The sequence below is a fragment of the Heterocephalus glaber genome, unplaced genomic scaffold, assembly GCF_053883595.1.
Source record: "Heterocephalus glaber isolate CG9 unplaced genomic scaffold, H.glaber_assembly_v1.0 deba00001555, whole genome shotgun sequence".
Taxonomy (NCBI): Eukaryota; Metazoa; Chordata; class Mammalia; order Rodentia; family Bathyergidae; genus Heterocephalus; species Heterocephalus glaber.
This window is the reverse complement of record NW_028258346.1, coordinates 17,690,754-17,704,173: the sequence shown is the minus strand read 5'-3', so window position 1 is coordinate 17,704,173 and position 13,420 is coordinate 17,690,754. Positions and strand designations below refer to the sequence as shown.

General features: G+C 39.8%; 1 protein-coding gene across 3 annotated transcripts in view; it reads right to left on the bottom strand.

The window, feature by feature from the left end:
- Col14a1 (collagen type XIV alpha 1 chain) overlaps positions 1-13,420 on the bottom strand; it is a 191,035-nt gene that overhangs the window by 109,959 nt on the left and 67,656 nt on the right. For all 3 annotated transcript variants that reach the window (XM_013074157.3, XM_004850222.3, XM_087190733.1), the window contains exons 10-13: positions 8,478-8,629; positions 7,251-7,380; positions 6,655-6,800; positions 2,227-2,356 (exon numbers count right to left, since the gene is read on the bottom strand). In XM_013074157.3, the coding sequence (XP_012929611.2) occupies positions 2,227-2,356; positions 6,655-6,800; positions 7,251-7,380; positions 8,478-8,629 (558 nt within the window). The remainder of the gene's footprint in view (positions 1-2,226; positions 2,357-6,654; positions 6,801-7,250; positions 7,381-8,477; positions 8,630-13,420) is intronic.

The following is a 13,420-nucleotide window of genomic DNA, read 5'->3' as shown; positions in this document are numbered from 1 at the left end:
TAAAAATAAGCACTTCACTGCTGCTTTAAATTAGTTTGATAAGTAATGGCTTTTCTGCAGCTCCTTGATTGTCAATTCCGTAGCTTTTTAACTTCTTCAAGGATCCTCTTCTGAGCCAACAGATTAAAAATTCTCCATCATTTTTGAGAGTTTAATGAGCTTTTACAGATTTATAGTAACAATAATTGTTAACATTTATTGTTCTCCCGGAGCCTGACACGTAGCATACATTATCCCATTAAATCCTAACTTTAGACTGCAGAAGTCGAGTGGCGATTATCCCCACTACATTGATGACAGTTAAGGTAACTGGGTCACAGTCACTAGGAGGAGAAGGGCAGAAAGAATTTAACTCAGGCAACTGATTAACTGGTTCCAGAACCTGCGATGTTAACCAGTATGCAAACAGACACACACACACCTTACAACACAACAACACAATCTCAAATAATGCTGATACTGCCTACACAGCAAAAACCATGAAGACAACCTGTGACAATAATCAGCCTTAACCATGAGGTAAAAGCTTCCTAATCTACAGGGGCAGCTCTTTCATTAACTCAATATCTACTGATGCTTGGACAATAAAGGGCTTATCGGAGTTAGTGACCCAGTGAATATCCAAGCGGCAATACAAAAAGTGTAGGAAAGAGAAAACTGCTGTAAGTAGATACTGTGCATGCTTAGTTCTACCTTTTTTTAGAATTCAGCTATATTAGGCAGTATGGCAAAATAAAGTTGAGTTTTCTTAATGCATAAAACTGCTAGTCTGAGGAAAAGGTACCTAAGACATCATCTTTTCAGCAGCCTCTTTTTTTATTTTGTTTTGTTTTGTTGAAATCAACTGTTAATTACAGGAAAGAGGTTTTTTATAGGAAAGACGTTTTTCAAACCTATAAATAAATGAGCTTTCTGTGTGACTCCCACATAGGGCATTGGGAGAGTTTGCCTTTCAAACAGACAGCATCTGAAAATTCACTCAGCAAATGATATATAGATACTTTCTGGTATGATTCAATTCTTTTCTTCTGTCCAATTTTTGTTTGTTTTAATTACATTGGTCTTTCTCTGAAGAAGGAGAACAACACTACTTCAACTAACAATAACAACAACAAAAATGGACAGGGGAAAATTTATTTCCTTATCATTCAACTTCTGTCATGTTTTCCCAAGTAGAATCTCCAAGCTAAAGGCCCTGTGGAAGTGGTGCTGCTCCTCTCTTCCCAAAACGCAGAATGGTAGCCAGCCCTCGAGCTTCCCTCCACTTTCTTCTGTTTCAAAAGGTCATGGATACAGCCATATTTTTAACAGTATATGGTAAACCTTGTTAGTGTGCCACAGTAGTATTTTTGTTTGTTATTATTTTTTAAATAGATAAATACAGACATTTCCTAAAAATATGAGTTCTCTACATTTAGTTCAGAATGAGCCTTAGGTAGGACACTTGCTTTATATGCACAAAGTCTGGGGTCCAATCCCCAGCACCACCACAAGAAAAAATAAGTCAAAATTAGCCTCACCAATAAAAATTTACATGGGCTCAGATAAGGAGAGCAAAAATTTTTAGAAAAAGTTTATTAATTTTGTTTTTTGGTACTGGGGATCGAACTCCAGTCCTCGGGCTTGCAGGGCAGGTGGCAGAACTACTGAGCTAAATCCCCAGCCCTAAAATGTATTAATTTTTTTTTTTTTTTTTTAGTATCAGGGATCGAACTTGGGACCTTGCACTTAAATGTCTTAATTTTGATGAGTGGAAAACACATATTGAGTGCTAAGTGCATTCACGTGTGGTGCTGTATTTAATTCTACACCAACCACATGCTGTAAGTTTTGTTCCTCCTTTACAGACTCAAAAATGTTACCACACAAGCCCATCCCCACCCTGCTGAAATATGGCTCCGCCTGAGGTTCCCATCTCTCCACTGCTGTGACTCCAAGGCTCTTGCAGAGCCCTTCCCTCCACCCAGACCTAGCATTTGGATTTAGACAAAGACACTGGTGGAATTATCTGGACCATGCTAAGGTCCAGTTCTGACATCTGCATCACTTGTAATAATCACACAAGACGGAAGACATATGTGGACTTCCCCTTAGTGAAATACGCATTTTCCTATGCTACAGCGAGCTCTTAGGACATTTTGACCCAGTCTGGTATTTCCGATTCAGAACTCCCACATTTATTTGGGCTTTGTCACAGCCCCTTGGCTGACTGACTCTCTCACTCACGTGTCGTCTCCTGTCCCGTGACAGGGTCACTGGCCTCCTCCCCAAACATTGCGTAAACCGTGACAGTGTATTCCGTGTTGGGGACCAACCCGGTCAACTCGATGTCTGTGAGGGTTTCTCCAATTTTCATCTGAAAAGAACACACATAATGAAATCTCTGCCCAAGGTGTGTCACTCCTGCCCAGTGGCATGGAACTAAAGAAAGGGGAGCCTGCGGAACAGGACTGTGTGTATCCTCACAGCCCCTCCATCAACAGCCTCTGGTCATAAAACCATCATGCGTCTTTCATGTCGGGAAGAGATGATGTGAATCACACAAAAGGGGGCACACCCATGCACATCTGTCCAAGCAGGCATCTGTCACTACTTGCTAATTCCAAGCAGTCCACGGCCAGATGCCCAGTTTTTGCTTCCAGCTCAATTGAGCCGGGCTACTTCTGTTACCCTGTTCAACAGAGGGGCCAGTATAGTTGAAGTGCAAGTAACTTCTGATATTCAGAAGAACCAAGTCCACCTTGACACTCAGTTTGGTAATTCACTTTTCCATTCTGCGCTAACTTTTCTGACCCTGGGAGTTGGTCAAGTTAGCCACTAATCTCAGTTGTGTAACAAGAAGGTTTTTTTTTTTGGTACCAGGGATCGAACTCGGGTCCTTGCGCTTGCGAGGCAGGCAGCAGAACCATTGAGCTAAATCCCCGGCCTGTGACAAGAAAGTTTTATGCTTTAAAAACAGAGAAAAAAATCTCCATAGAAAAGTCTCTAGTTGCACAACTGCGAGTGTCATTGTCAGGTTAAACTTAACTATCTCTACATGTATCACATAAATGTACAAAAAATACTGCAATGCATCCTGATGTAACAACTACTCAAATTTAATAAAGACTAAAATTTGGTCATGTGGACTTCAGTTCTTATTTTAGAAAGAATGGATATATTTAGATAAGGTGGAAGTTCTTCCTCATTCATTCTGTTCACCACCTCCACCCTGATATTGATGTCTGTCCATTTTTAAAAATTTCTGTACACATAAGTATATGTATGTTAATTATATATGGGCCTCAGTGTACACAAATGATGTATCAACATAATCTTTTTTTTATGTTGAAATAGTCAACTTTAATTTTAAAATATTTTGATTCACAAGAATGAAAAAATTGGCTAATTAAATATTCACTATCAAGATCAAACAAGCTATATATAAGCTTAGCTCTCTGTCTTCTTTCCTACTTTTTTAAAAAATAACTTTATTATCAAACACACACACATACAGAAATCAAAACCTTTCAAAGAAGAACAATGCAAGGGAAAAAACCTACAATAATATTCAAATACAGTAGAACTCAATGACCAATATTTTTTGAATGAAAGGCTGAATTGCTCCAAAATATCTTTTGCTACTGCTTTAAAACCATACCATTCTGAGTTTATTTATTTATTTCCCATTAAGTTTATTGGTACATTTTAGGTATAAAATACAATTACATTCATCATTGGGATCTTGTACCATTACATGAGTATCTTGGTTCTTATTTTTTTTCCCCTTCCCTTGCCCTCCCTTCACCCCCTCCACCCTTCCCTATTTGCAAAGACCTTGTTTCCATTTTTTTCCTCTTCTCATATTTTTTCTTTTCCCTTTTTTCCTTTCCCCTACCCCTCCCACTTCCCCTGCACCTTTAGACCTTTACTTCCTGTTACACAATATCAATTATACATTTTTTAAATTACAATATCAAGATCTAGGAGACATTACCACAGATTTTACAGAATTTAAAAGGATATAGAAAGCATATTACAAAAATCTGTTTTGAAATAAATTTGACAACTTCTAAGAAGTACCTTGGGAGACAAATTAATGAAGCTAACTCTGGAGGAAATATAAAATTTGAATAGCACCTATTAAAGAAAGTATATTCCTAGCTTGAAAACCTACCTATATGACAACAGCAGGCTCTTATACATTTTAACTGATAAATTACATCAAACAATTAAAGCAGAAAAAAGAAGGAACACTTCTCCCCTCATTTTAGGAACTCAACATTGTGCTAATCCTAAAACTGGATAAAGATAATAGAAGAAAAAAGTATGAACATAGATAGAAATTTGTTTAACAAAACAAACTATTAGAAGTCAGATCTGGCAGTATGTAGAAAGTGGTTTTGTTATAGGGATGGCAGTGTTGGTTCACCATTGAAAGATCCACCCTCAAAAGTCATCATTTTAACAGAGGAAAGGAAAAAGCCATACGATCCTGTCACTAGTTGGAGAAAAAGTATTGGACTAAATTCTACAGCTGTTCATGGTAAAAGCTATCAGGAGACTAGAAGTAGAACAGAACCTTCTCAACAGATTAAAGACATGTACTCCATACTTCCAGTGAGAACACCTTATAAGAATGGAGAAGATACAATGCTTTCTCCTTAAGGTGGGGAACAAGGGCAGATATGCCTACTCTTCATCTGTCCATTAGACTTTGAAACATAGGTCTAAACCAAAATAGTCTGGCAATAAAATGACACAACTAGGATAGCATTGGCACAGCAGAAGCAAAATCTTTATATGTAGATGAAATGATCATCTACAGAGAAAATACTAAGAAATCTCTAGGAGCCCCTAGAACTTGTATTTGAATTTAGCAGGATTAGAAAATACAAGGTATATATAAAAATTCAGGTCTGTGTATACTTGCTATAAATGAAGAATTGGATATTGAAATTTAAAAGTTAGTATCAACATAATCTTGCTACAAGGTTTGGTTTTTTTGGGGGGGGGTACTGGGGATAGAACTCAGGACCTTGCAGAACCACTGAGCTAAATCCCTGCCCCACTTTCTACAAGTTATTGCTTTTTCCTCAGTCGATACTATCTTTCAAGATTTATCCCTGTCGACACACAGCAGAGAACTGACATTAATTCTTCATGTATTCTTCTGCATAAATACACCACCATTTCCCATTTCTCCACTGATGAGCACATCAGTAGTTTGCAAGGTCGTGTTCCAACCATTTGCACTGAGAACTCTCGCAAGACACTTCCCTCTGCTGTATACCTAAATAGCATGCATCTTCAGCACGATGAAATATTTCAAAATATTCTCTGAGTAGCTGTACCAATTTAAATGCCTACAGCTGCAGGGACTGATGGTTCTTCTCTCATCTCACTACTGCGTGGTATCAACAGACTTCAAAAAGTTTTTGCTAATCTGTTAGTTGTGAGCTAGTATTCTTTTCATTTTTATTTTTCTCTTTTCCAGTGAGACTGAGCATAATTCCAAAACCATTTTTAGTATTTCTTCTACCAAAGTCATTCAGATCAACTTTCCATCCGAATGAAAAAAAAAGGTTTTCCAAATCGTGGAAATAAGAGAGTATGTGTCACCAGCACTCTGTTCTTCATACTCAGATCCAATAGATTTTGTACTCTAAAAATTTTAGTCACTAGTGGCAGGTTTTAGATCAGGTCCAAAAAGCAGGTTCCAAACTGCCTCCTACTCCACCTCTCAGTCAACACTCATCAGAGAGGCAGAGCAGTCCCCATGTCTAAGTTACAGCAAGTGCCCCTTATAAATTAAAAATGAGATCTAAGGCTGGATGTGGTAGTGCATGCCTGTAATCCCAGCACTCAAGAGGCTGAGGCAGGAAGATTGCCATGAGTTCAAGACCAGCCTGGGCTCCATAGTGAGTTCAAAGCCAGCCTGAACTACACAGTGAGACCCTGTCTCAAAAACAAAAAAAAAAAGACAAAAAGAGAGATCTAAAATAAATCAATTAAAGTCCAGTATTCATAATTTAAAATAGAGAAAAGGCAAAATTAATATTAATGAGATACATTTGTCTATCTCTCAAATTAATAAGACAGAATTCAGTGTATATGGGCAAAATGGTTATTTATGAACTGCATATGGTAAAATAAATTATATAAACCTTGTCTAGAGCCATGTGGTAATAACTAATACAGGCCTTAATAATTCACATACTCTTTGAAAAAGAAACTTCATTTCTGGGAATTTATCCTAAGGAAATAACTGAGAAGTCACGCAATGATATATGGGAAGAATGTTAAGAATGTTGAGTATTATTTATACAACAAGCTATCTCCATGACAATAACACGAACTTCAACACTACTTAAATCAACAGTAATATACTACAACCGTAGAAAACAAGTATAAAAGTATTCTTTAGTGGAAGTAGAAAGACTTTCACAATAAATGAAATGGAAATGACAGACTACAAAACCATTTTCATTTGCTGCATTAAAAGTGCACTGAAAAAGTCTATTAGCCAAATGTTAACAGGTTATCAATAGCTGGCAAGACTCTGGGTGATTTGTTTTCTTTTTGCCAATCTGAATTTCCTAAATTTTATACATTAGACTTTTCCAGTGAAACATGATCTTAAGGTCTGGGACCAGAGCAGGGACACGGGCTCACCTCTTTCTCATCCCCAGCCAGCCCCTCCGTGAGAGGCGCGTAGAGGAGCAGGTACCCCGTGGCCCCCGGCACTGGGTCCCACTTGACGCGCAGGCTGTTCTCCGTCACACCATACAGCTCAAGGTCGGAAGCCACAGGCAGAGCAACTGCAAGAGATGTGTTTCCATGTTCAGCCACTTAGAAGTATCCTTGCAAAAATGGAATAAAAACTGACACTGGCCATATCTGACGGGTAAGGGAAAGGGATTAGGATAAATCTCAGTGAAAACCATGAAATGTTTCCAAGTACAATTCTAGATCCTCCATAATGTGACCCTGCTTCCTTTTCTAAGCACATTGTCCAGTTCAGGGCTTTGCTCACACCTGAAGCTCTTTGTACACACTGCTACAGCACTTCTGGGCACTAACGTGTTGCATGGCTTGGGTTTTCCCCTCCTTCAGCATTAGGAGGATCATTCAAATATTTCTGCCAAGAAGGGCCTAACATCCACGTGACAGCCTGCTGCCAGCCACGCCTTTCATGGTGTCTAGAGAACAGCCTCCACCCCTACAAGCCCGAGCTCGTGTCAGCCAGTGGCGTGGGGGGAAATACGCACGTGTCGTCTCCGTGCCCCGAAGGCCTTCGCTGGCAGTGTGGGCATAGATGGCAAAGACCGCTATCTGGTATTCAGTTAAAGACATCAAGTTTTTCAGGACCAGGGAAGATACACTTCTGTCCACCACCACCTGTTTAAAGAAAGTTTGAGGAATGGGAGCTATCACACAAGCAGAATTAAAAATCAAAACATGAGCATCTCCAGCGAGACCGTTGCATTACATATATCATTATTATTGATATCATGGCTTCCTTTCTATTGCACCATTAACTGTCCTTGAATTCCTCCACCAAGTAATGTATCTTTTATGGACTGGACCTGAAGTCATTTATTAATTCATATCTATAGAAAATTGTGTCCTTCCTAGGCTCACTGTCATCTATCCCCTCTGTAACCACTTAATCCACACTAGATACATATGTGTTTCCATAGTAACTGGCAAACATTTAAAAGGTTCATTAGTCATCAAAAGACAGAACTGTTGGAAGCACTCTGATTTTTTTCCAGATGATTTAAAACTTCATCATCTACTTCTCTAACATTTCAAAAAACCCACAAATCCTGCCATAATACAAAAGAGAACTGTGAAACACATGGAGGTCAATCAGAGAGCAGGCCAACAGAAGGACATGGGGATTTCACCATGCTCTACTTTATCATCTGCGAAGAGCTGAATACAAGGTAGGAGTGGAGAGAAGCTAATTGCCTGGCAATGGGTGCTCTCTGCAAACCATGAGAAATGCTGGCCACAGCTGCCTTGCCGTGGCCTTTCGCTAGCATCCATCTCTACAAATATTCAGGAAACTTCAGACCCTGTGGGACCAGTCCATTATATCACCATAGGATTTGGAATTCACAGACTTCACTAAGGCAGAGATCTCAGGCCACTCCCAAGTTAAAAAAAATAACTATCAAAAAGAGTTTCTGCCAGATAATTAACTACTGACACTTTTTCTTTATAACTCACTAATTTTAGGGGAAAAATGTGTTAGAAATGCAGACCTGACCAGTTCTGACGGTCATTTGGTGGGGAGAAGAGAGAAGATAGAAACACCGTACCTCCAAGAGATGGAAGAGCAAACAGATGCATTGAAATGGATTTGGGTCAACTTACTTAAAGTATGCATGACAGAATAGTCTCCTCTGCACACTCTTGTCTTGTTCTCACTACTGTAGAGGGCAGCGGAGAATAAAAAGTAGGGTTTGGAAACATTATCTCCTTATTACCTCTTCCGGTTTTCCCCCTCGGGTAGGGTAATACACGACCCTGTATTTCTGCACGTGGCCTGGGGCATGCGTCCAGTTAACCATAAAGCTCCTGGCGGTGACTTCAGACGTAATCAGCTCCGTCGGTGGCCCCGTGGTGGCAAGGGCTGAAGCTAAATTAAAGAAATCGAGCAAATAAACCTCTTTCCCAAAGTTATTCCCATGCACCTAAGAAATCCCATTCGTCAGAAATGACTATTGATTTCATGCTGCTTCTAAGGTTTTTGTCTCTTGGAAAGCTGATTTGGTAATTAATTCCTTCATTTGTTCACACACTTTGTGTCCATTATATACCAGGCACTGTGCTAGGCTCTGAGGATACAAACTTAAATCAGGACATAGTTCTGACTCCTGGAAACTCTCTTAAAGGCACTGTGAGTAAGGAATATAAACAAGCATTCACTGAGCATGTGGGTATCTCATGGTGCTCTTCCATGCTCTTTAGAAATATTAATTCTCAGTAGTCACTATCATTGTCCACGTTTTTTGAGCAAGAAAGCCAAAGCACAATAAAGCTAATTAACTTGATCAAGGTCTCATAAATAGTAAGACTCGGAGCTGAGACTGGTTTCTAGCGTCCGAGAATAATCTTTACATCAAAGACTCCAACCAATACTGAGTATCTAAAAATAAAAAGGCAACTAACAGATACCGACCGAGTGGCATGCTGAGCCCTAGTGCCACATAAGCGTTTGCTGTGTGTTGCATACCTGTTAGAGGAAATGGCTCTATAGATTTGGGATATGTACAGCTGGGCAGAAAGGAAACAAAATGCAAAAAGTGAATAAAGATTTTAACTTGTAGGACTTCTCTTTCAGGTAAGTAGGAGCACTTATCTGAAGGGACTTTAATAACCACAATAATAGAAAAAGCCAGCATTTTGAAAGCTGACTATGGCAGGAACTCATTTGCATGCTGGGTCATCAGCCTCCCGTAAATGTGGGGGCAGGAGGGGAGCTGGGATCTAAAGTAGTCTCACTTGGAAGTGCAGAGATTTGCTCAGGATCCTGCCACTTGGGTCCCCCACCCAGACCCAAGAGTTCTCACCCAGGGAAGAACAGCAGAAGGCAGAAGACCTGATGTGCAAAGTGTCAAGTCACACCCCTGGGTGCAACAAAGGCAAAAATAAAGGCCAACTCTTAAAGTGATGCCTCCCCCTCTGTGGAGCTCACGCCCTGTCACCAGGGCAACCTGCAGACCAATGGCATGAGGAGGAGCAAAGTCCAGGCAATGCCATGGTGCGTCTGTTCCAGCAAGAATGGGTTGGTGCACCTCTCTCCATTCCTCTTTTAGGTATAACAAAAAGTTCCAGATACTGTATGCAAGACCATACAAGGAGATGCTGAAATTGGAAGAAAAAGGTAGGTAGTGGAGAGGGAGGACTCAAGAAATACCAAAATGGTGCATTTCCTTTTTTCTTTTTTTATTCATATATTCCAGACATGCAGTTAAAGTAGTTGGCAACCTAGGAACATCGATAGAGAGAGAAAAAGATGTCCCAACAAAGCTGTTCTCTCTAGCCAAAGGACTGGGAAAAAGCCAGCCCACCAAGTTAGGAACTGTTTCAGCCATAACTGCTCTACTCCACACAACGCCACAGATAAAAACATGGTCCACCCCCACAGGCGACAACAAAGGCTGCACAGGAGCCCAAACTTCCTCCCCTTCTGGGCCATGAGAGAGCACTCTTTCTCCACCAGGGTGGTACAGGGAATACTGAACCCTTGCCCAACACCCATGTGTGACCTCAGAGAGACCACAGGAAGGGCCTGCTGGACTTCCAGCCCCACTTGGTAGTAAGCAGGCACCTTCCCCCCAGATGCTGGCACAGTGTCAGGGGACGCCTAGTGGTGACCAGCAGTAGGAAGGCCACACGCACAGCAGTGCTGGTGGGGGCCATCCGGGATTAGTACTGAAGGAAAGGAGTCTTGCTTCTGTAGTAGAATGATATTAGTAGAAGGTTAATAAGTAGCCCTCTTCTCCTAAGATATGAGAGGAGACCAAATGAGTAACCTGGACTTCTACTATTTAGCAAAAGTAAAACAGTTCCCCCTCCTTTTTCCTCTGGCAGAGAGAAGTTAGGGGAAGCCAGAAAATCAGAAGACACAGCCATCCCAAAACACTCCCATGCACAATTCCAAACACTATGGAAATAAAAAAAAAATTAAAACTCTCAATAAAGAAATAGAAAGCTCTTACAAAGAATTAAATAACATAAAAAGGAATCAAGTGGAAATTATAGACATAAAACTATGATGATCAAAAAGAAATCTTTAGACTTCATGAGCTAAACAGCAGAATTGAGTCAACAAGGAAAGAATTGGTGAACTTTATTCACAGAACAGTAGAAATTAACTGATCCAAACAAGAGAGAGAATACTGACTTTGAGAATTAACTGAGCCTCAAAAACATGTGGAGTTGGGCCGGGGATTTAGCTCAGTGGTTCCATCTCCTGCCTGGAAAGCACAAGGTCCCAAGTTCGATCCCTGGTACCAAAAACACACAAACAAACAAACATGTGGAGTCATGATGACAAAATACCTAAACTTCCTATCATCTGACTCTCAGGAGGAGAAAAAGAAGTCAGGGCTCAAAAAGTACTTGAAGAAGTAATGTCTGAAAATTTACCCCACACAAGACAGGGCCACAGAAAACCATAGTCGAACTTCTGAGAACTAAACAACAGGAAAAAGTCCTAAGAGCATGAAGGAGAGTTAACACCACATCCGTGGAAGGGAAACAGCTCAGGGACAGCAGATTTCTCATTAGAAACCATGGCAGCTAGAAGAAAGTGGCACTATGCTTTTCCAGTGTTCAGAAAAAAGAACTGTCCATCCAGGGCTCTATATCCAGCAAAAATATCCTTCAGGAATGCAGGGAAAATCCAGACATACCCAGATGAAGGAAACAAAAGAATTTGCCAGCCACATATCTGTCTTAAAAGACCGGCTAACGAATTTCTCTAACTAGAAAGAAAATGATTTTTTTAAAAAGGAATCCTAGATCCTCAGGAAGAAGTGACAGAAAGCATAAAAAATAAGTGAACTCCAATACATCTGACTTCTTCTCTTGAGTATTCTAAATTATATTTGATGGTTGAAGGAGGAATTAAAATATTTCTGATGTGGTTCTCAACATACAGAAAGGAAATACTTAAGACAGCTATGTGCTATACATGTGTGGTAAAGGAACTTGAAGGTAATTTCAATATTTCACTCACCAATGCCAGGAAGGAAACAGGATATTACCAAAGTCCCACATTCATCAAAGGAATAACAGAATACTATAAAGCACTCTACACACATAAATTCTACACGTTTGATGAAATGGCCCAATTCTTTGAAAGTTGTGAAGCTTTCCTCCTTAACGGGGAGTAAGCAAGAATATTCATTCTTAACGGTTTTAGTCAAGTTACTAGGAGATATGCTAGCAAATGCAATAAGGCAAGAAAAGGAACTAAAAGTACTGAGATTAAAAAGGAAGTAAACAAATTATCCCTATTTGCAGACATCATGTTTTTCTACATAGAAAACCTTCAACATTTAGAGGAAAAACTCTTAGACTAATTAGCAAGTTCAAATCAGAAGATCATAGCATATAAAATTAATATTTTAAAATCAAATTTATTTCTATTTACAAGCAATGATCATGTGGATACTACAATTTAAAAACAATAAAAGTCAAACAAAGTTAAATATTCAGGTGTAATTCCAATAAAACTTGAATGGGGCATAAGTCCCAAAAACTACTGATGAAAGAAATCAAAGGCTAGCTAAAGAAATGGAGGCCCATACTTGTGTCAAAAAAGTAACAATGATTTTTTTATTACCCAAACTGATATTTGGTAATTGAAATTTGATAGCTAACTTATTCTTATTGCTATTCCTATTAAAATCCCAGGAAGATTTTTTGTAGGAAAAAGATTAGACTAATGTTTAATGGGAAAGTAAAGAAATTAGAAGAATAAAATCAATTTTAGAAAAGAACAATCCTATGGGACAACTCAAGTCTACCCAGTTGCAAGACTTAGTAGATAGGGGTGATAAATCAGGATTGTATGACATTGGGAGAGGGGTAAACCAGAAGACCTAACGGAACAGACAGACCAGGGAGCCTGGAAACAAAGCATTATGCCCCACTGATGCTTGACACAATAAATAGTTCTACTTGAAAATGGACAAGACACGAAGAAATATTTCACTGAAAAGGACAGAGAACTTCAGGTGGAAAATAAATACATGAAGGATGTTCAACTTTGTTAGCTATGAGGCAAATGAAAATGAAAACAAAAAGCATAGTGTTGTATCGCCATGGATGTAGCAGAATGACTAACACAGAAAAACAGGAACAAGAACAAATGTTGGTGATAACAGGTACATAGAAACTTGGCCCCTTGTTCACTGCTAATGTGAATGTAAAACGTTATAGCCACCCTGGAAAGAGTCAGCTAGGACATGGTCCAGCAGTTGCATTACAGGGCAATATTCCAGACAGCTGAAAATGTGTGTTCACACAAGAACCAACACATGAATATTCACAGCAGATTATTCGTAGTAGCCAAAAACTGGAAAGAATCCAGACATCCTTCAGTGTGGGAATGCTTAAATACACTGTCCAACCGTACCACAGACTCTGACACGGTGATAAGGAAATGGCTGATGACACACGCTGCACCTTGAACTCCATGGAATTCTGCACAAAAAGCCAACCCCAAAGGTGACAGGCTGCATGAGCCTGTTTGTAATAGTTTTGAAATTAAATGAAAATAGAATTGGAGAACAGGGTAGTGGCTGCCAGGGTGGGAGAGGGAGGCAGGGGGACATGAGGAAGGTGGTTATAAATGGCCACAGGTGGCCCCCTCGTGGGCACAGACAGGCCCTGGGTCCTGCTCACCAGTGATCCC